General features: G+C 39.7%; 1 protein-coding gene across 4 annotated transcripts in view; it reads left to right on the top strand.

Annotated features, from left to right (window-relative positions):
- The window catches only part of TBK1 (TANK binding kinase 1), a 31452-nt gene extending 10734 nt beyond the window's left edge, over positions 1-20718 (top strand). For 2 of the 4 annotated variants that reach the window (XM_075080911.1, XM_075080912.1), the window contains exons 7-21: positions 859-969; positions 2968-3147; positions 4666-4862; positions 6100-6158; positions 7187-7278; positions 7707-7808; positions 10488-10566; positions 11435-11556; positions 11746-11822; positions 12187-12226; positions 15562-15663; positions 15756-15852; positions 16860-16966; positions 17276-17347; positions 18134-20718. In XM_075080911.1, coding sequence (XP_074937012.1) covers positions 859-969; positions 2968-3147; positions 4666-4862; positions 6100-6158; positions 7187-7278; positions 7707-7808; positions 10488-10566; positions 11435-11556; positions 11746-11822; positions 12187-12226; positions 15562-15663; positions 15756-15852; positions 16860-16966; positions 17276-17347; positions 18134-18209 — 1513 coding nt within the window. In that variant the 3' untranslated portion in view covers positions 18210-20718. The other 2 variants (XR_012658561.1, XM_075080913.1) reach the window with 2 other exon arrangements.
- Positions 20719-23635: the final 2917 nt, after the last annotated feature.

Here is a 23635-nt window from a genome sequence, read left to right as displayed (position 1 = left end):
TCCTGAATGGGAAACAGAAGTTGTCTTTGATGTGCTGGTTGGAATTGATCCTGTTTCATCTTAGTCTTATTCTATTTTGTTGTTGATCTGTATGTTGCATTCAAAAAATAAAGCAAGGCGGTACTTGGGAACACTAATAGGCCAATAGGGTCTCTGTTCTGGTACTCCTTACAAAGCTAACTCCAGTTTTCTTAGTTTAAGGAACTGCCCATCCTGTGATTATCCCACAGGCATTCTTGTTGTTGTATCTGCTTGAGAGATAAGGAAGGAGCATATGTTTTATATGTACCTTGTTCTCCAAAAAGAGAAAGCACAACTTCTGATTCATTTAATGAGAAATTTGAGAAATACTAGCCTGTTCAGTCCAAAGTTCGACAATGCCAAGTTGTATCCAAATTGCTAGATGTTTCCAAGTTAAAGTAATTTCTCAAAGCCCACCTCCTTCTTTAGCTCCAAGTGACTTTGTGGTGGCTAAATGTCATATGTTGCCATGGAACATGCTGGAAGTTAGTCACGTAAATGCCTAAATTGAACTGCCTTGGAAATCTGACTTTGATCAATTAACACTTGTGGAAAAAACTTCAGCTTCCTTCAGTGATGCCTGAAATCTCTCCTAAATTTTTCTCAAACCTGAGGTAGACAAGTTGCTTCTCCAGCATAGCCCAAAGCATTTCCTTTTCCTTGTTTACTATTTTAGTACCACTTTAGCTTGTAAGCGAAGCTTCCTAATTATTGCACCACCTACAACCTGTTGTTTAGATTTATATTATTGATACCACTCTGAGGATTAGTTACTAGACATATGTATGTATAAGAGGTAGTAGTTGATGTCTCTATTATTTTTATAATGTATTGTAGGTATAAAATAATCACTGGAAAGCCTTCTGGTGCTATTTCTGGAATACAGAAAGCAGAAAATGGACCAATTGAGTGGAGCTGGGAAATGCCTGTTTCTTGTAGCCTTTCAAAGTAAGTTTGAACTTCTCACAGAATGTTTCAATGCTACTTGATAGGGCTTTTCCCGTTATTTTCTCAGGATTAGATCTTTGGAACAGAGTTCTGACTGTTGCAGTTGTTTTCTTGGAGCTCCTCAGTAGATCGGTACACTGTACTATTAGGTTATCAAGTGCTTTTTCTTCCCATCTGTCCAAAGAGTTGTATGACTGTTAATTTACAAAAAAGCACCTGAGAATCTGAAGTGGTATGAATAGAAGAAAGATTACTATTATATTTTCTCCACCCTCAGGAAAGAGTATGAAGATTTAATAAACTTTGAATTGATGGCCCCCCTTTCTTGCAAGAACGTGACTTGAGACATTACAAAGATCAGGCAGTAGGAAGGAACTGTGATAAGAAAAGACAGTTCAGAGGTTTGCATTTTTGCCGTAAAAAATGACATCAGCACATTTTAATATACTTTTGTATCTTTTAAATTTCTTTATCATCACATTTTTGCTTCATATCTCATAATACTCAGTAGGAAGACCCATGGAAGATCTAATCTCAATAGGATCTTAAAAACACCTGCCACAACACATTTACCTATTTATCTTCCTGAGAATCCTTCAGTACTTTAAAGTTGCTACTCTTTCATGGTAAAGGGAGAAAGAAATTGTTCTGTGAACAGACGCTAGAAACAAACTTTTCTGAAACCCGGATATGTAGACCCATAAGCGGTGTAAAGTGAAAAGTTTGGTTCATACCAATTCATTAGTTTATAGTGTACAGAACTTGCAATTTATATATATTTTTTGTGATACTTCTTAGTTTTTTCCTCTGCTTATTCCATATAATTGAAGCGCTTGAAGTAATAAAGGAAGCAGTTTTTTTAATTAAACATCTCTTTACAGTAATATTTTCAAGTAGCATTTAAACAGTATTTACTGCTATAAGTTTAGTCCTAAAGTGAGTTTGAGCACAGCATCCACTGACCTCTAACAGGGCCATCGCTGTCCTTCTAAGCCACTGGAGCTTGCTTCAAAATGTTACGGGTTTTATTGCTGGATTCAGGTTTAATGCGTACATAATGGTAAAACCTTGAAGAAGTTGTTCATGATAACACAGGAGTAGTATCCATAAAGTTCCTTGGGATTCAGATTCTCGAAGTAGAAACACAAGAAATTTAAGTTGGCCCTTCTTCTAGAACGGTAATGACTGTAAGGCAATAGTTGCAGATTTTTCTTTGCAGCAGTTGAGCTGCATGCGCAGAGTACTTATGTAGCCCCATCTCAATCAGGATTAATTCTGTTAGTGTTGACAATTTAAATAATGAGTCTGTGCTAGCCCAGCTGATTTTGATTGAAAGCAACACAGTGTGCTCCCACAAGCAGCTCAGCCAGAAAACCATAAATGCCAGTAGCTTCCTTCACAGTGATAAACTGTGTGGGGTAAGTGTGCAGGCTGAGCTGGGTAGAAGAATGCTGCCCAGCAGTGGCAGAGGGTGACCTTAGCTCTACAGCGTAGACTTTTTAAATTGCATTCCATTTTTCTGATGCCCGTGAAATTTGTCAAATACCAAGAAAAAGATATTTGATAGTTGAGCTTAAAAAGGAAAGAGATAAAGTATGTGTATTAGTGAAAAACAATGGACATCACCACTGAACATTTCATTTTTTAGTGGGGGCAGGGGTGGGAAGGCACTGGAGTATTCTTCAGGGGATTTGCATTCTTGAGACAAGTCAAAAATTTGTTTGCTGAAAGAGTGGTCAGGCATTGGAACAGGCTGCCCAGAGAGGTGCAGGAGTCACCATCCCTGGAGGTATTTAAAAGATGTGTAAATGTGGCACGTCAGGGTATGGTTTAGGAGGCATGGAGGTGTTGGGTTGACCATTGGACTTGATGATCCTAGAGGTCTTTTTCCACCCTTAATAATTTTATGATTCTATGAAATGAAGTATTGCAGTTCGTTACAAGGTGAATAGATCCAAGTAGATCTAAGTTGTCTTATCTCTTGCTGGTGTCCTCTAGGGGTCTGCAAGTACTGCTCACACCTGTCCTTGCAAATATTCTTGAAGCAGACCAGGAAAAATGCTGGGGATTTGACCAGTTCTTTGCAGAGACAAGTGACATACTGCACCGAATAATAATCCACATCTTTTCACTACAGCAGATGACCTTGCACAAAGTTTATATACACAGCTATAATACGTAAGCATTCTCTCTCTATTTTCATTACTTTGCTCTCACCCAGGCAAGCAGTACCATGACCTCAGGTCCACAGTGTTACAAACTCAGTAGCCTTTCCTTGGTGGTTTAGCTGAGGAAGCAAAAGCTTGTAAATCTCCTGTGTAGTCACAGTGCATAGAAGCATGTTGACAAAAAATAAAATCATTGAAGGTCAAATCAACTGATCTCAAACTTGCTTTTAATCAGTGACAGAACACAGACTTAACCCTTGACATGTTACAATGTGTCTGTGTGTGTAACAGATACCAACTCATCCCACAGTTGTATGTTACTTATTTACAAAGTAGTTTGCAGAGACCATTTAACTCTCACTTTTCTTATCTTGTCCTCAAGAATACAAAATGTGCACATCATCTATGTCTGACATAGAACTCTCATGGGGGTTCTGAAGTTGTACCTGGTACAATTCAGGATCGTGAGTTATATGGAGTTCACTTTATGGTCATTAAATGCTGATGTTAAAAGCTGTAAAGTCTGGTTTACAGTTTAATACAAAAATAAGTGCCTCCACCTTAGTACAAATAATACAGAGCATGTGTTATTCTCTAGTATGCAAACAGATACAATTATTTCATCAAATGTGTAAATACAGTTATGGCCTTTTCCAATTATTCTTTTCTATTCTGTCATTTGTATTTTGAGAAAGCCCAAATACTATTTTTTCAGAGGAATCTTGCTTGTAGCTCAAACTGCTATTTGTACTTCATTTTTTAAAAAAATTATTTTATTATTATTTACCTGTATGATTATTTACGTACTAGCTGTAGTATTAAGAAGTGACAGTGTACTAATGCTGCACAGGAGGCAAACTGGTCCTTCCTGTTAGTGTGCTTAACGCTTGTCTTCTTTGTGGGAGGTTTTCTTTGCGTGTGTGGTTTGTTTTTTTGGTTTTTTTTTTGGAGAGGTGGGGTGGTGTCATAAATTCGTATGCCGTGTATCCATTGATTGCTGGAATTAATACACGAAAGTGTCTTTGATCTTCCTTATCACTGCTGTTTTAGGAGATAATCTGGCTGCCTGTTAGCTTACAGGCTGAATTTAAGGTGTGTGCTTTTTGACATGTAAAATTACCAGACTTTTCTCTAGGAGAGACCATCCATCTCCTTTAAGAAATGGGTATGCCTGAGAAAACTAAAGTATACTTCTTTTCTCTCATCTGCTGTTGCCTGGTTTTATTGACCTTCAGACTTCAGGCCAAAGCAAGTTTGTTTACGCAGGCGTGCTTTGGTGGAAAATCAGAGGTAGAAAGGGAAGTTTGATATTTTGCAGGAAATAGCATTTATTTTTGTAACAGAGTAACCTGGAGCCTCAGGCAATGTGCTGCTTTTTGTTGTGCTTATAAGGCAAATGCTTTATGTGTAAGACCAGTTCTTAATTAATCAGAAGTAAAAGGGATTTTTATTTAAGTACTACAAAATCTGAATTGTTGAACTATTGTAGTGAGTCTAACTGCTACTGAATATATTGATTGTATTATAGAGCTGCTATATTTCATGAATTGGTCTACAAACAGACAAAAATACCATCTCAGAATCAAGAACTGATATATGAAGGTCGGCGCTTAATACTTGAGCCTGGCAGATTGGCGCAGCACTTCCCCAGAACAACTGAGGAGAATCCTATCTTTGTAGTAAGCAGAGAGACTGTGAACATTGTTGGATTAATCTATGAAGAAGGTATATGAAAGTAATTTCCCCTTTCTTATAGCTGCCTTCTGTAAATAGTTTGCGTTATTTAATTATCATTTTGTCTGTTATGTCTTAAAAATAGTGTTTGAAAATCTTCTCTGTTGATGTCTGAAGTTCTAAGTATGCAGTCCAAACTTTTTTTTTTAATGCTGAGCATCCAGCATATTTTTACAGAAACAGTAGCTGCTTGTAATGTTCCTAGTGCTGTGAACCTGAGCATTTGAGCGTTAAGATGCAGAGGGACATATGGAGTTCTGAGATTTTCTGAAGCATGACGCTTTTAACAAGTAGAAAGGAATATTATAGAATGTAATTCAAAGCTGGTTCTTTTGTTCCATTGCTCACTAAGTGGAAATTCAAGTTTTGCCTTTTTGTCATTTGTCAGGAATGTGGTTAGCCTTTCAGTTAACAGAGGAGGCCTTAACAACTTACCCCTGCTTAGAAGATAAGGTAGTGCCATAAAAGCAAAAAAAAAAAAAAAATTAAGTTTTTGCATTGCCATTTATCATTGAGAGGCTTATAGAGGGCCCTATGCCAGAGCCCTTTTTTATAAGAGATGAGCTGGAGGACGTGCCTCCAGATGAGAGGTCAGTGTTGCTTTTGTCAGTATGTCCTACATACTGACTGCTTGGGCAGCTGGCACTCACACAGAGGTGCTGAAGAGTGTGGCTAAGTGCGCTGTGTGTGGAAGGATCAGCAGGACCTTTGTATCGTGTCAGAGCTCTCTGAAGGAGTGACGATTGTGAGAACAAAAGAGATTCAGCTGACAAAGGCTACGCTGGGTTTTAAAAAGCTATTTGGTGAAGTCCTGCCCTTAAAAGTCTCAGTGAAACTACACAGCCCTAAGAGGGAAGAGTCTCCCATGCGGGCAAACATAGGGCTGAAGAACAGAAATAAATGGTTGGCCCTCTCAGTGGAGGGAGATCGCTAGCGGAGACCCATGTGAAATCTGTGCTGTGCATTGTGTTCAAAAGTGAGCCTGGAAAGGCAAGTGGAGGACAGTTTACTGAAGATACCAAGTTAGTTAAAGCGTTTAGACAAAGGCTGGTTTTGAAGGTGTGCATGGGAACCACACGGTATTAAAAGGCTTGGCAGTAACAGATTAGATGAAAATCTGTGTAGATACACGTAAAAACAGCGTACAAGGTGGGCAGGGGAAACAGTCTGGACTTTTGAAGTCTCTTGTGGAAAATAAGAAAATACAGATGTTTGTTTTATGTTTCAGTTTTACTTCCTAAAGTACATCAACGTTATGATTTGGATGGGGATGCCAGTATGGCTAAAGTGAGTAATTATGATTTTAATTTATATACCAGTCTCAGAAAATGATACTGAAATGAAAACTACTTGATTTTTCAGATTAATAATGTTGACTATTTTTAATATGCTGGTAAGGATTCTGACTGACAGAAGTGTATTTGTTAACAAGGGCTCCAAAAGTATATTAAAGCCATACTTTGTATACAAAATATGTTTGTATATTTTTTCAAAAAAGAACAAATGCAAAAACCAGCCTTCTAAAGTCCAGGTGCTTTGTTACTGCATAATTTAGTGATGAGGGAAAGGAGCCTGCAACTCTGGAGCCCTGAAGTTAGCTAGAAGGTTCATAACGTCCCCTGTGATTGTGCAAAACTTAATGTAAGGAAAATTACTTTCCTCTTTCTCTCAATAGAGAGGAGTCTCTAGGAATCTGCAGAAGAGTGGAATTTCTGTTGCCTCTTCTGCAAATTTTCAGAATCTGTGGGAGCCAAGTAGAGGATGTTTTATTCTTTTGGTTGTTTTCCTGAAACTACTGAATGTGTACATGGCCATGCTTTGACTTTGTGACCACCATTTATACTATGTCCATAAAATACTGGCTGCTGAGGAGCTTTGTATTCAGGCATGGTGGTCCTGAAAGTGTATGTCTCTCTGAATACCAGAAGTCATCAGCTGATACTAATTATTTAATATTGTAATATTTTTACAAGTTTCTTCTAATGTATGTCTTTAATTCCTAAACTACTGAAGAAATGTACTTGTGACTTTCCAGAAATTAAATCCTGAGAGTAAGTGGTGTCATTTTGTTTGCAAGAGACTTATTTTCATCCCTAACAGATATTTCAGCATAACTGGAAAAACGCACTATGTTTAGCTCTGCCTCCATAATGAGTGTTTGGTTATCTCCCAACTAAAGTTTGGGCAAAGTTATGCATTTTAAACTACCATCCTTTCTTTTATTAATCTGTGTTGCTTTGCTGTGATTAATTGACTCAAAACTGTTGTTAAGAGAATGCCAGATTAGCTCTAATGTTGTTTGTTTCTTCCACCAGGCAGTAACAGGTATCGTATGTTATGCCTGTAGAGTTGCCAGTTCTTTGCTACTTTACCAGGAGCTGATGCGAAAAGGAATACGATGGCTAATGTAAGCGGTTGATTGAATCTCTTTGCACTTTTTTTCTTTAATTGATATATGCCTTGATTATCAATACATAATTCTGTGATCTCTCAGTGTCTTGGGAGGTTTTCTTTACTCCTTGAATGTGAACAGGCTTTCTGAACTTTTTCCTTCTGTCATTAAGGAAACAAAAATAATTTTTTCTGACAATAAGGTTTAGGCATTTGCAATTTCACTTTCTTCTGTGGATAATTTAAGTCTAACCTCTGGTAACATGGAGGTAAAATTGAGCAGCTTGCACAAGATAATTTTATATGAGGATTATACTAATGCATCTCTAACTGAAAGCAATTCTTACTAGTGGTTATTACCGGAGGCATATTATTGTAATACTGATTGCTGGTAAGAGGGCAGTTGAATGCTTTTGTTATAGACTAATGCTTCACTTTTTTTAGTGAAATAATCAAGGACGATTACAATGAAATGGTTCATAAAAAGACAGAGGTGGTCATCCGGCTGGATTTCTGCAGCAGAAACATTGAGAAAGCTGAGAAAATGTGAGTAGAAGCACTAAGCTGAATGCATTGATTTTTTCATTATCATCTTTAATGGCAGCAGTATTTTAAGTTATGTTTATTTACAGGGTTTTTGCATATAAAAATTACATTTGAATCGGCATGAATTTGCTGATGGAAGTGTCTTAAGCAGATTTAGTAATATCTTTTACTCAAATTAGAGTGTTAATTTTGCTGCTTAACCTTGTGGGAATAAGCAATTACTGTTGAGTCTAATAGCTTTCCTTTTATTAGTGCTTTAGTGCTTTTATCACTGAGTTTGCTTGTGTTTGTTTATTAAGGATGACTTGAAACACTGGCCTTCTCACAGCTTTAAGACCATAGCATTTACTGTGTGGAAGAAATTTTAATGTTGAAATATAACATAAAGCAGCTGGGGAAAAACAAAACAAACCAAACCAAACACCCACCACAAACCAAACAAAAACCCACCAAACCTAGCACTGCCCCCCGCCCCACCCCCCCCCCCCCAAAAAAAACCCCAACCCACCAAAAACCAAAGCTGTATTAGGATGTCGCTGTACCACAGTGCATTCACATAGGGATGCCAAAAGTAAACTGCACAGGAAATTCTACTTCTGTCACTTTTTAAAGTGCCTATTATGTTATTTTTGTCTATTTTGGTTAATTCAGAAGGGAGAGGTCTGTATCAGAGAATCTCACTGTTGCCCATTTGGACCCATTTAGATCTATATAGTAGAAAGCTTTTTAGAGCACTTTAAAACTGACAAAATTTATAATAAGGGGCAACTAAATAATAGTTATCTTTTAGCATAGGAGACTTCCAAGTTTCAAAGGCCACAGAAGATACTTGTTTCTCTTGTCTTCCATTCCAAGGGAGCAAATGTTTTCCAGTGGTCAGAACTCTTCTGCCCTGCCTCTTTCAGTCAAGTGCTATCTGTAGGAGATAGGATTGCACCATTGAATTCTCCCTCCAAGTTTCTTTTTTTTTTCCTCTCTCCCGATTCTTGTTTCATCTCTGAGTCCTGACACTCAGTGTCCAAGTCTCAGTCATATTCTTTTCCACTTTTAAAGTGTTGTTACAGTGTTTCGTTCAGTCTTTCCACAAACTCCGCCTTTAAGGGGTGTTATTCTTATGCAGTCTGATACAAACTTCAAACCCCAGCTCTTCAAAGCATTCGCCTATGGGCAGTTGCTTTCCTACTCACCCTACTGCCAGTCTCCCCCAAATGCTGTCTTGGTCATAGGATTCTCTAAACTTGCTTCCAGGCTGCTCTGAAAATGCAGATGTCCACAAGATGATTAATGCACACATGTAGAGCCATTTGGGTTTGCAGACTAGACTTAAGAATAGACTTAAGCCATGTTGGAGCTGCTGTGCATGTGCAAATTGAACAGCTTGTATGTAGTAATTATGGATACCCAAGGATTTGTCAGATTTGGTGGCAAACAAGTACAAAACAACACACCTTGGCTTTAAGGCACTTGCTTTTGAAGAAAAGCAAACCCAACAGTGAAACTAGCAAGGTAACAGTATAGCTGTGTAGCCTAGTTACAAATCATCAGGGCTGTAGTCCAAACTCCCTTCAAGCCAGTTTACACTGTGGCAGGACATGTTCTTGTTCACTCTGTATTTGGTCCAGATAGCTTCTTCCTGCATTCTGCCAGGTCCCCAAGGAGAAAGCCATTTAGAGCTCAGAAGAAACCTCTGTAGGTTCTGGTTTGTGACTCTGTTGCATTCAGCAGTATCTCAGAGCAAATTTGAACAAAAATTATGTTCACTTGTGAACTGGAGTAGTTCTCACGTGAATAGAAATTTGCTATGTGTTTCCATATGGTCTTGGCCTCTTACGAAGGGGGAGGATCTTCAGTTATTTGACTTCAGACTTTTTTTGGAGTTAGCAAAGGACATGTCATCTTGTTTGTCCTCCCTTTTCGAGGCTATGCTTCAAAGCATGACAATGCAAAGTTTTTATTTGAAAATGTAAACAAAGTATTGAATTTGGACAAAGTACGGGGTTTGGGCTGTGGGTTTTTTTTTTCTTTTGAAAGTGGCTGAGACTTAACAGGAAAAATACAGTCCCGAATTATTTACTTGGCACTTGAGCTATGGTCTTACGGAAAGTACCGGCCTGAGCAGATGGTGCTGTTAACCCAGCCTTTAAGGTTTTGGTAACTCAACCAACCCAAGGTTTTGGGTTTAATGTTGTTTCCGATAAGTTTCCACAGAAAAGCATTTTGGTGCCCTGAGGTATTAGTTTGTTGTGTGCTGTTGACTGTTTTAAGTAACTTTAGTTTGGTAACCTGTCATGGTTCAGCCCCAGTCAGCAACTAAACACCATGCAGCCGCTCGCTCACTCATTTTAAAAATGATTTGGTGAGAGGAAATATTTTTCCACTGCCTGTCGAGTACAAGTAATGAGAATAGAACAAAGAAGTCAGGAATGGAAGTTTCAAACTTCTTGTTAACAGTTCAAATGTAGTAAAAAAATTCAAGGAATTTTTTTTCATAACCCAAATGTTTACATTATTAATGGCCATTAAAGGTTGTCAGTGTTTTATGGTTGCTGCTTGACAGATACTGTATTTCATATAAAAGAAGGGGTAGCTATTGTTAGTCTCTAGATTCAAGGAATATTTTGAGTGCATTCACTGCTTGTTCATTTTCTTTTTTAACTGTGGGGGGTTTTTTTTGGTCAGATATGAGAATTTGATGCAGATCAACTTGGAAGCATCAGAAGTGGATGAAATTTCAGAGATACACACAAAACTGTTGCGTGTAAGTATTTTACAAAGCCCATGTCATTCTCAAAATGGTGTTCCTAATGAAAAAGCCAATACATGCTAACACAGATTTCTCTGTTGAATAACAGCTCTGAATTTTCGAAGTAACTTCTAGACTGCCAAAGGTTGTTAAAATGCCCATACTGAGATGTGGGATTCTTTCTGGAAACAGAAATAAACAAACCCTTTTATTAGCCCAATATAGTGAAAACAACAAGTCCCTGAAAATACGGTCTCATTTTCTAAAATACTCAAGTAAAAAAATTATAATGACGAAATACATTTTACTTTGAAGTTTTTTTCCCTTTCCTTCAAGAATTTTAAACTACTCTATTGGCTTTCTAAAATGATACATACACAAACTTCAGAGTGATCTTCTTTGGAATTTGCATCATGTTTCAGACAAGTAAGGAAAAATTTAAAGATAACTTTACACACTGGTGTCCTGGGAGCAGGTATAAAGTTCTCCACTAAAAGCAGAAGCTGACTGGTGCATTTTTATTTTGAAGGTTGTATGAACTGTGGAGGAAGGAAGGTATGAATTATGTGGATAGTATTTTTATATTAATTCTTAACAAACCAAAAGAACAAATGCAGAAGTAAATAGGGAAGATACGAAAGGTAAAAACTTATTGTTGAGGATGCTGAAAGAAAATAAATATTAACTAACAGCATCAGCTATGATTCTTTCTGTAATAATACCACGTTCTAGCAAGGCCTAGGCAGGTAATCGGGCGTATTTCTTTAATGAATGTCAGTGAAACAAATGGGTCTATAGTATTAATGTGCTCAGTATGTTTTCAGCCTCAAGTAATTTTTTACATTACCCAGTAGTAAGATTGAATTTTCTTGCTCTTACATAGCTGTCCAGCTCTCAGTGCACAATAGAAACTAGTCTTCAAGATATCAAAAACAAACTTTGTCCTGGAGGTTTACTGGCTGACACCTGGGCAAATCAGGAAGGCATGCATCCAAAAGACAGGAAGTGAGTAACTGTATTAATTGTTTTATTAAAATTTATTTTTATTTTATTTTAATTCTAATTTAATGTTGTTAATATTTAATATCACTAATTATACAGAATTCTACACTGAGTTTTAGTTCATAAAGCTCATGAATAGGTACTTAACTTTATATATAAAAATATCTCATTTTCTTCCTTTTGTTACTCTAGTCCAGAAAGGCTGCAGGCGCTGCTATGTTCCATCACAGATATTTATTATCAGTTCAAAAAAGACAAAGCAGAACGAAGTAAGTGACTTACTTGATTCCCTTTTAACATAAACCATAATGTAAAGGACAGGTCAGTCCTTGGTCCACTAGGATATTCATGATAGGAACGGAGAGTTAGTCAGCAACAGTGAATATGTCTGTAGGTCTTTCTTAGTGAGGTACTGTCTTAAAGCCCATATGAATGAAACACCACTATTAATCTCATAAATTTGAATTGTGAGACTGGAGAGGAGGAAAAAAAATAAATGACCACTTTTAACTGGTCCTTAACTAAGGATATGAGAAGGAAACCATACAGGAAATGGGTAAACTTAGTGGAGTTTTACATAAATACAACTAACAGAATTAAACTGGTAATGTCTGTCATCTGCTCTGATCCTAGGGCTTCCTTATAATGAAGAACAAATTCACAAGTTTGACAAGTAAGTTTTGAAGTTACCTTTGGGAAATACCATGATTGCTTTCAGGTCCTTCAGGTGCTCTTGCCAATAACCTCTGCTGTTGATTTTTATTGTAAATTATAACCACCTTAGGACTGCTTTGTAAAAAATTTCCTTTAAATATCTTAAATACATAGGGGTGCCAGCATATGATAATGAGGTGCTTTCTGGTAGTGGAGTTTCTTTGCTGGTAGACCTTCTAAATATTGATGTGAAATACCTGTTTCTTATCTGGGCATAACTGTCTTACAGGAAGTACATTTTTTTCCCTGTTTTTTAGGGAGGAAAAAGCCCTCAATGAGAGTAAAGTGACTTTGTAGCTAAGGCAGAGATAATTTTCTACAGATGAATAAAGTATGGACTAGCTGAATGACATTCAAGAATTATTTAATCTTCCAGGAAATATAGCATGCAAAATAAATTTTAATGCAGTTCTCCACGCCTGTTTGAAATTGTCACTTATGAGAGGAGGCCACATTAAGTGTACATAATCTGGGTGTCTAGACTCCCATTAGGCTCCACTGACTGCTGACTAGCTCTGACTCTGCTCATGCTGCCATACTTGTCTCAGGATCAGTTCAGTTCCTCTTATGCAGACGCCTAATACTATGTAAGTTGCCCTAAGATATAAAACGGGCTGGATGGCTGGGCCCAAAGAGTTGTGGGGAATGGAGGTAAATGCAGTTGGTGGCCGGTCACAAGCAGTGTTCCCCAGGGCTCAGTGCTGGGGCCAGTTCTGTTTAATGTCCTTATCAGTGATCTGGACAAGAGGATCAAGTGCACCCTCAGTAAGTTTGCAGATGACACCAAGTTGGGTGGGAGTGTTGATCTGCTTGAGGGTAGGAAGGCTCTGCAGAGGGACCTGGACAGGCTGGATCATTGGGATGAGGCCAATTGTACGAGGTTTAACAAGGCCAAGTGCCAGGTCCTGCACTTTGGTCACAACAACCCCATGCAACGCAAAAGGCTTGGGGAGGAGTGGCGGGAGAGCTGCCCGGTGGAGAAGGACCTGGGGGTGGTGGTTGACAGCCAGCTGAACATGAGCCAGCAGTGTGCTCAGGTGGTCAAGAAGGCCAACAGCATCCGGGCTTGTATCAGGAATAGCGTGGCCAGCAGGAGCAGGGAAGTGATTGTGCCTCTGTACTTGGCAATGGTGAGGCCGCACCTCGAGTATTGTGTTCAGTTTTGGGCCACTCAGTGCAAGAGGGACATTGAGTTGCTGGAGTGTGTCCAAAGACGGGCAACAAAGCTGGTGGAGGGTCTGGAGAGCAAGTCCTGTGAGGGGAGGTTGAGGGAATTGGGGTTGTTTTGCCTGGAGAAGAGAAGCCTGAGGGGAGACCTTATCACTCTCTACAGCTACCTGAAAGGAGGATGTAGCGAGGTGGATGTTGGTCTCTTCTCCCAAGTAACAAGCAATCAGACAGGAGGAAACATCCTCAAGTTGCACCAGGGGAGGTTTAGCTTGGATGTTAGGAAAAATTTCTTCACTGAAAATGTTGTCAAGTATTGGAACAGGCTGCCTAGGGAAGTAGTGAAGTCACCATTTTGGAGGTATTTAAAAGACATGTAGATGTGGTGCTTAGGAACATGGTTTAGTGGTGGATTTGGCAGTGTTAGGTTAACAGTAGGACTCAATGATCTTAAAGGTCCTTTCCTACCTAGACAATTTGATAATTCTGTGATTCTAAGGTATCCAAGACATGCTCTGAGACTGGGAGGTAGGACATAAGACAAAGGGGAAACCTACACCCTTCTGGATGGAGAGTTGGAAGCAGGGCAGATATCCTTGTGCATTGCAAATTATGCTAGTCCCTTGTGTTTATGTAATTAAGTTCTCCTAGTGGTTGGTCAGTTGAGTGGTTCCCTAGACTTTGCTGAGTGCTACATGAATTTAGACACTGCTTCTGTAATTTTCTAAAATTTCTCACTGATGGTACCACTAGTGTGGCTTCACTGACAATTACAGATAGAAAGCTAAAATGCAGAAGGTGCTGGTATTCTCACAACCATGTCACTTGCTTTTCCCATAGTGAAAGATAAATAGGGTAACTGCCAAGTGGGGGGGAGGTTGCCTTATGGTGAAGGACAGTAGGGGCAGGAAACCTGTAAGACAGTCTTGGTACACCAAAAGAGATTTGGACACATCGTCGCCCTGCAACAGCGAGGAACTGAACTTAATGTGAGAGATAATGTGAGTGATAATTTTGTCATATATTCTTAAGGATATGGTTGGAAAAGAGGCAAACACGGGGACACAGTCCAGAGCTCATTCTAAAACTGAACTCCTGTGGGCAGATTAAAGAAATTTTAGGGCTTTTTCTACTACTCAGACTATGTCCTTGCATTAACATGTGAATAACTCTGAATAGGCTTCATTTTCATGGTTTTGAATACTGTTATATTTTTCTACCACAACTATCTCCTTGGGATTGTTCCAGTGTCCTTGACATCCTAACTACATCTTGTTCTACTTGATTCACACCAGAGAGAAATGGCAGTGGTTTTTGTTAAGAACTGTGTGACATTAGGAGCAGAGGCTGGCCTTTGTAATATGTACCACTAGACAGACAGGGGAGCAGCCCTCGGTTCAGATCTTTTCCGGTTGAATGACAGGTATGCATGCCTGATGGCAATCCAGCTACACTCCAGGCAGAATCTGATTAACCAACAGCTATCATGCAAGACTTAACGAAATACCAAAAGCAAGTGTTAGACTGTAGCATCCCAGTATCCCCTAGTTTCCCTTACTGGTGCAATGCATAGCATGGTAAGGCAGTTACACTGGGATTACTGTCTGCAGCACCAACCAGAAAGGGGTTTTGTTTTGCTTTCCTGTCCTCATCTGCTTGCTTTTTTCCTCTTGTTGTAAATTTAAGCTGACACAAAAATCATGGGGTTTTTATGGCATGTATATTATTGAGCACAAATAATTATTTACATGTGCTGGAAGTTCCAAGTATCTGCAGAAGGCAAATAAAAAGTAAGGATTTCTGTCCTTTCCATTTAGAATCCCTTTTCATTAAATATACCTTCTCGGATAAATACTGACTTAGAGAAGACACCTGGCCATTTGTTCATATACAAACAATTGCAACTAAATGCTTCAAGTATTTTTTTTCTCCCTGCTAGGGAATATTTTTGAAACATAAACTGTTAGTTCTTGAGTGTGTTGAATTCTTATACATCACAACAGCATGAGTCAAGTTGGCTGAAGGGATTTGAAGTCCACATACCTCTTCTCCAAGCTTCACAAAGTAAGTTAGAGGAACAGGGTTTTGAAAGCAGTTTAAAACTGTTCGGTTGTTTCTGTGTTGCAGGCAGAAGCTGTATTTGCATGCTACAAAAGCCATAGCTCTATTCAAAGATGAATGTGTCAGCAAGTATGATACTTTTTTGGACAAGGCTCAAGACTGGATAAGGCAAGCTATTGAATTTTTTAAAATATTTGGTAACGTTCACCGCACCAATTTTGTATTAGGAAGCTCTTGAAAGAAAACCTTCTTTCTTTTAGGAAAATGCTTCACACAAGGAAGCAGCTACTGGCTCTCACCAACCAGTGTTTTGATACTGAAGAAGAGGTATCCAAATACCAGGATTATATAAATGAGGTAGAATGCTTCAAAATTATGCAAAGTGTTTGCTTAGATAAAACACTATTCCACATCGTTCAATGTCAATAGTGTTGTTATAGTGAGTCTTACATTAATGCAGTCGTATTAAAATACCAGGGCTCCATGGATGCAGTATCTGGCCTATAGTAGCTTCATTACTCATGTTGGAATGATGTAGAGTGTGGCACAATTTTTAAATCCTGACTTGATTTTGGAGTTTGGTGGGGGTTTGTTTTGTTTCAGTGGGGTTTGTTTTTTTGGTGGTGTTATCGTTCCCCGCAAAATGTCTGTGCAAGTGGGCGCGGGTTCATTGAGAAGTGTTCCTTGTGACTGTTATCATGGCATCTGAGCACCTCGGGGATTATCTTTAATACTCTTACAAAGCATAAAACACTACTCCCATATTCAAGATCAGGGGATACGTGCCTAAGGATATGTGCTAAATCAATGCTGGTGGTGACGTGAAAGAAAATGTTTTGTTAAAATTTGGACGGTGACTCTGCAGGATGCAAACTTATTAGAATTACCTCAAAATTGAGAGAATAAGAGAATTTTCATACAGTAAAAATTTTTTTCTTTATAAAGAAAATAAAAATGAAAGAAAAGCACCTGATAGGTGTAAAAGCAATTAAGGAATGGTGGAGAGCGGCATTTTACTTGTTATTTGTTTGTATTTTAGTAGCACTACAGAAGTCGGTTATTGATTAGGATCCTGTTGCCTTAGGGTATCTACAAACGTAACAGATAATTCTTCCTTTTGAGAGTTTATTATTGAAGTATAAGACAGTTAAGAAGATGGAACAAACCAGGGAACTGTGGGCCGTGTCAATACAAAACTTGTCAGGATGATGTCAACCTGGGGAGTATCAGCCGCCTTACTACTGTAATGATTTTTGAGGCATCATAGATAGCAATGAAGAATTTAAAGAAGGATTTGAGGGGGAACGTCAAGATACACATGTCAACTTACATTATAACTTACACTTCCTTTCCATCTTTTGCAGTTACAAGATGCTCTGCCACAGAAAATGTTTACAGCTTCCAGTGGGATGAAACATACGATGAATACAGTCTATCCAAGCTCAAACACATTGGTGGAAATGACTCTTGGGTGAGAATTTCTTAATTGGATTGACGTAATAGTCTACACCTGTTATACAGGTGAATTTAAAAGAAAAAAATACGGTTGACTCGGTGATTGCTGTATTAAGACCAAGAGTTCTGTATTGGAGAAAAAAACCTTTGTATTGCTAAAGTGGTGGTACAGCTTTGGAAGCTTTTAGTCAATCACCAACCTGCTGTCTGTCCCTTATTTTGTACGTAATGACAAGTTGCTGAAAGCTTTGTGGTGGTGAGTGATCATAGCAGATAACTGGCCCTATAAAAATGCTAACCTTCCTTTCGCTTCTCGTTACTACAGTATGAAGAAACTAAAGGAGGAAATGGAAGGGGTTGTTAAAGAGCTGGCGGAGAACAATCAAATTTTGGAAAGGCAAGCAATTGTTTTCCCTTTTTGGGCTGATACCAGGAACAGGCCTAATTTGGTACATTTCATAGATCCAGAACTTAAACTAAGGGACGATTCTATAATCTCTTTAACTGCAAATATATTTTTGAACTGTTGATCCGAGGTGTAACAAAAAAAGAATGTGTGCAAAACCTTGAAATGTTACTGCAGAATCATTCTGACACAACAATCGTAATTTTTGTTTCATATTACTCATATTTAGCTAATAAAAATGTCTGTTGCACAGACAGATTAATTCTGAATTTAAACACAGTACTTTTGCAGCAATCCAGGTATGTCTTTATTTCCTCACTTTTAGACATAATTTTTAACAAGTGTGGTATTATGCCAGTCTGAATAATTTTTCAGTTTTCAGATTGCTTAAATAAAGTGAAGAGAAAGAGGCCAACATATTTCTTACAATCCTGAGAGGGTCCTGTCACTATCACATACAGAATGACTGAATTTTTATGATGATGATGATAAAATACATAAAAATAATGATCTCCTGAAAGCTTCAGGGTAAATTGCTGGTAGAGCTGAGCTCAGCTTCAAGCTGAATTGGTTTTGTTCTGTTCCCCACCCCCAGTCTCATACTTGGAGCACAGTATCCTTTCTTCTATCTTCTTTTGACATACAAAAGTTAGGTACAAATGCATGTGTTGGCACGTGGCAAAGGAAAAGAAAAACTCGTCAATAAATTATAATGAATTATGGATTGGTTCTATAATCTAGTCAGTCGCCTAAGGCTACACTGTTTTTTCATTTTAGATTTGGAGCTTTGACTACAGATGGTGGCCTGCGGAACGTGGACTGTATTTCAAAGGACAGCTTTCAAAGGACCTGAAGAGGGCTTATAAAGTTTTTCAAAGGGAAAAAAAATACTGTTGGGACATTTAAAGCAAATAATGACTCTGAATCCAGGGCTTTTTTCTCCCCCTCTACAACTGTAGTATTCAAAAAATGTAAATATGTATAATATGTAAATATGAAAGAAATATATATCTTTTTTGGTCAATGTTAGAATAGAATTACACCTGGCAGGGAATTTAGCCCCTCAGAGGATCTCTGACAAAGTCCTGAAGGCAAAAGTGTTGTTGATGACATTGGCATTTGTTTGCTTTGAATATTGCCCCTTTTTCAGAATGCAGTTTAGTCTTTATTACAAGAGGACTTGCAGGACTCTAAACGTTAGGAATAGTCTTTAAAGGGTGTTTTAAATTTCTTTTAACCACCGCTATTATATTGGAGTCTAGCGGAATGACTCTGATCGTCACAGAACGTGATGACTGTTTTAAATTAGGTCTTTTTAAATAAGCCTGACTAGGAACTGACAGCACAGCTAGGAGAACGGAAATGCATTTCTCTTTCCTTCACATCCAAATTGTTGCTTCACTTCTACTTGAGCAAACAAATCCACGATATTTGTTTTAAGTTCCACCCCGTATCTGGTGCCATGTTGTCTGTAATCATCTGACTGCTCTGTATATGGAAGTTTTGCACTCCAGGTTGTCAAGGCTGAATGTAAAAATTCCTTTTTTAGAGTACAGCATTTCCAGAACTTCCCCGAAATCTTGTTATTCACCACAAGATAAGTGGGTTCTTTTAAAATAGCTTTTTCAGAATCCTGTTTGCAGGCATAATTTTTAAAAAAGGTTAAAAATCGGTGTGAGGAGAATTTGTGGGCAGTCGGTAGATAGCATCGTGCCTCAGTGGTAACTGAATATTGGAAAAATAAGTTACCAGTCTTGATCTTGAAAAGGGACTGCACCTGCTGCTGACTTAGGACTGAGGTAATCAAACGTAGGTGGAAATACATAGTAAGACTATGTATTTATTTTCCAGTATCAGTAGTTACTACTTTCAGTACGACGTGATTGGGTTGCAGAGATGCAGAATGAAACAGTCTGCTCCAAAATAGGTAGGAAAGGAGAAAGAGAAGAGGTAAACAATCAAACAAAAACTGAGAAAATGTCCCTCGCTTTGTTTGGATGACACAGGTGTACTTATCTGTCTCAGCCAAAGAGCATGCAAATACTGCAGGACTCATCCTTTCCTTGTGGAAACTTGGCCACGTCTTGTTCAGTGGTGTCCGATAGCACTTGTAATTGCTGGATCACATCTGTAAGAAGAGCTGGACTGACTATATTTAGAATTTTCTGTAATTAATGGTGAAACATTTAGGTATAAACTAAACAATGGTATCCTGTGATAGCATCTGATGGTTTTGTGTTGCTTATTCCCTGCTTATCTGCCCAGGTCAGAATACAGAATTGCATTTTTTTAAAAAAAAATATTCTAATAGAAACTTATTAAATTTATAATTGATTCTTTCATTGTTAAAAGAAGAGGAAATTCACTGCCTCGATGTCTGAGACCTGCTTTCCAGGGTTCTTGGTGAAAATCAAATATTAAAAGGGAATTCGGATATTTTTACACCCACGTCAGCAGCTTCTTTCTTTGCAAGCTTTGTCTCCCAAAAAATCTAGCTATGCAAGAGGAGTGCAGCGGTTTGTTACGTGTTTTTCCTTGGCTAGCCATGGTATTCTTAACTGTTTGTTTTAAAATACCAGAATCACATCTAACTGGAATGTTTTAATGCCTGCTCGTACGTTTGTCCTTTCACGCCTGCGGTCTCGCCGAGCGTCAGTAAAACACATGCATAAGTGTTAAAAGAATCAGGCTTTCAAACCTCACAAGCTGTATTTTTCTCCAATATTACAGCTGTAATGCTTTGTTGTTTCAAAGGTTCTTAATTTTGAAAGAAGTCAAACATTAGCTGGAATGTATCATTTTCAACTTTTTTATACTGAAGCAGTCTGGAAAAGAAGGTGAATTGTCGTAACAATATCGCCTGTGTATTGAGGTATGCGCAGCATTCTTTTACATCGTTGAGAATGTTTTGTTGTATTTTATGTTCGTTTTAAACGTTGCTGGTTTTAGTGTTGCTAAATACATCGGTAATCTTGTTAAAATTTCTTTTTCTAAAGCAATTTTAACCAAGCAGTAGCTAAGGAACTTGAAGTAATGAGTTCGTAATCTACTGATTACATTCTTACGAAGCAAATAAGACTGTTTTCTTATTTGCCTTTTCAAGGCAAAGCGTCGTGTGTAGTGCCATCGATTTTTTTGGCTCAAACTAAGTGTCCTGATGCTATCAATATTTGCTGATTTGCCAAAAGAAGTAATAGAAAGTAATATATGGTTCTTCCTCCTGAAGCTGGTTTACTGTTGGGGGGGTGTGTGTCAGCTTATTATATTATCTGTTACTTGAACAAACCTGTCTTCATATGAATTGTGAAAATGCATGAGTGAATGACTTAATGGCATAAATACATCATCAACCTCTTACTGTACGATGTGTACTTACTTCCGTGTCTTTCCATAATTTCACTTTCTGTTAATTTCAGTTTTACCTTATAATTTTTATTTCCTCATAAGTCCAATACAAAGTCAGAAATCTGAAGTAGCAGATTGCAGCATAGCTTGCATTAGCCAGCTCCCCAGAAAACGTGCCCAGTACGACAGCGTCACTAGCGTAGGCTGTCAGGTAGAGCCACTAATCCTTTTTGTTTTATTTTTTCACCTCTCTGCTGACGTGTGTTTGGAACAATGTGAGTTCTCTGTAATGATGGCAAAATTCCTACTCTCTGCTCAGTGTGAAACAGTCTGCTGGTGGAGCTCAATCAGTGCTAATGTAGTTAATCACTGTACAAGTGGTAATCATAGAATCATTTAGGGATATAATGCTATGGCAAGGATTAAAAAGGCTGAATGGAAAAGATTACTTTTGGGTTTTTTTACCTGAAGCCCAGAAGGGGGGAGATGTGGAATAAACTGCAGTTGCATAGACTTGTTTGGGTAAAATTGAACAGAGAGCTCTTAGTAAGCAGTTGCACAGCCTGCTGTTCCGGTGCAACCCCTGCCAGGGAGGGCGCGGTAGTTGGTTTGGCTGGACATGTGGGTTTCGCTGAACTGGTGACGGCTTCCAGCGAGGGGCCTCGAAATCAGTGCGATGGACGCCCAGCCCAGTCTGTGCAGAGGAAAATGTAGTTTACCTGTGGCCAGCCCAACGATGAGCACTTTTAAACTGGCTTATAAAAATTTTAAAAAGATACTGGCCATGTGAATATAAGCTGGGGGAGAGGAAAAAAAAGAATGGCTAGGGCCTGGGAAACCCTCCTGAGGGGGAATGGGGTGTCGTGGTTTAGCCCCAGTCAGCAACCAAGCACCACGCAGCCGCTTGCTCACTCCCCCCTGGTGGGACGGGGGAGAGAATCGGAAGGGTAGAAGTGAGGTGACTCATGGTTTGAGATAAGGACAGTTTAATAGGTAAAGCAAAAGCTGTGCACAGAAGCAAAGCAAAACAAGGAATTCATTCACTCCTTCCCATGGGCAGGCAGGTGTTCAGCCGTCTCCAGGAAAGCAGGGCTCCATCATGCGTAGTGGTTACTTGGGAAGACAGCCACCATCACTCCCAGTGTCCCCCCCTTCCCTCTTCTTCCCCAGCTTATATACTGAGCATGACATCATATGGTATGGAATATCCCTTTGGTCAGTTGGGGTCAGCTGTCCCAGCTGTGTCCCCTCCCAGCTTCTTGTGCACCCGGCGAGCATGGGGAGCTGAAAAAGTCCTTGACTAGTGTGAGCACTACTGAGCAACAACGAAAACATCTCCATATTATCACCACTGTTGCCAGCAAAAATCCAAAACACAGCCCCGTACTAGCTACTACGAAGAAATTTAACTCTACCCCAGCTGAAACCAGGACAGGGGAAAAGTGGGAGTTGGTTGGCTGAGAGGAGAGCAAAAGCCTTCAGTCAGCTAAAGGCTGTTACAGAAGATCAGCTCTCACCACCACACCTGTGGTGAAAGGCTTAGACATTATGGATATAAATTGTAGCGCATGAAACAAAAAAATCCAGACTACGAGCTTGGAAAACTCTTTCTACTAGTGAAGAGTGTCAAGTGCCAGAAGAGCTTGTTCTGGGAACTGAGCAGTAAGGGTTGAAGGAGAGGTTTCAGTAAGAGGTGAGCTGTCAGGAGCTCTGGTGGCCAATTCTGTCGCTGCAAGGCTGCATGACCTAATTTTCTGTGCTCTGAACAGCTTTTTTTGTTGTTTGTTCCATTGATCACAAAAAAAAAATGTGTCAGGGGTAGCATCCATCAGTGGAGTTCACTATTTTGACACCGGTACAAGCCCGGCCAGCAGTAGCTGTACTTGCAGATGCACACCTTTCAGAGAACTTCGCTTCCTGGTGACAAGGAAGACTGACAGCAACAGGAAGAGCTGCGGGTGTGCCACAGACACGGGCGTGCTGCAGTTGTTCAAAGACGCATTCTGCTCCTGAAAACTTAACACAAGTGTCCTGCAGACGCCTGTGACTGCCCGGGCTTCCGCAGCCTTCCCATCGCGCTGCGGGTTGTGTCACCGCTGCCCAGCCGCGGGAGGCGTTTCCCGGCCTAGCGACTTTGAGTAACGTGGGCAGATCACGTTAATCAGAACCTACCGAAGCGCCTCACCACCTCTTGCCAGCTCCCCCTGCGCCAGCGTGAGGGTTGCTTCAGCATCCTCGAGCGCGTTTCTGCTGTACGACGCAGGCTTTGGTAGCAATTGTGGGGCCCATGCGAGCAAGCACCGCAGCCGTGCAGCCCTGAGCCGTGCCGGGGGCAGCCCAGCTTGGCACCTCGCTGCAGGCACATTTGCTTATTCATGGTGGAAGAAGATGAGGCTGGCACAGCCGTAGTGCTTCTCCCCGTGGTGGTGGCCATGGGAGCCCTACAGTTTCAGATTTAAGCAGACAGGAGCAGTTTACAAGCTTTAAAGAAATCGGGTGAAAAGGCTTTTATTTTTTTTGCACTTCCATTCCTTGGCACCCCCTGGGTAAATGTGCAGATGAATTGTTCATAAATCCTGTATTTCCATATCCTGAAAACACCTCAGAGCCGGGCTACGTCTCGCTTTGTACCACTTAGAATCTGTGCAAGGCTGCATTAAAATAGACGATATTCGTAATGCCTATCAGACGCCACAGTCGCTCGTACCGGTGAGCTCACCGCCAACGTTTTCTGACGCCGTAGGTTTGACAGAGCCGGGCTTTACCTCGCTGCCGGTGCTGTGACTTGCTGCCCGCCTGCTCCGAGGGGGGAGGCCGGGCTCGGAGGAGCAACCGGGGCTGCCGCGAAAGGCAGCGACTCCCTAAAACGCCTCCCGTGCAAACGTCACCTGGGGAAACAAAAAAACACCCCAAGTCGCCGCAAGCAGCGTATTG

This window comes from Phalacrocorax aristotelis, chromosome 1 (assembly GCF_949628215.1).
Source record: "Phalacrocorax aristotelis chromosome 1, bGulAri2.1, whole genome shotgun sequence".
Lineage (NCBI taxonomy): Eukaryota > Metazoa > Chordata > Aves > Suliformes > Phalacrocoracidae > Phalacrocorax > Phalacrocorax aristotelis.
Note: the sequence above shows the minus strand (reverse complement) of the source record. Positions and strands in the feature narration are given on the sequence as shown.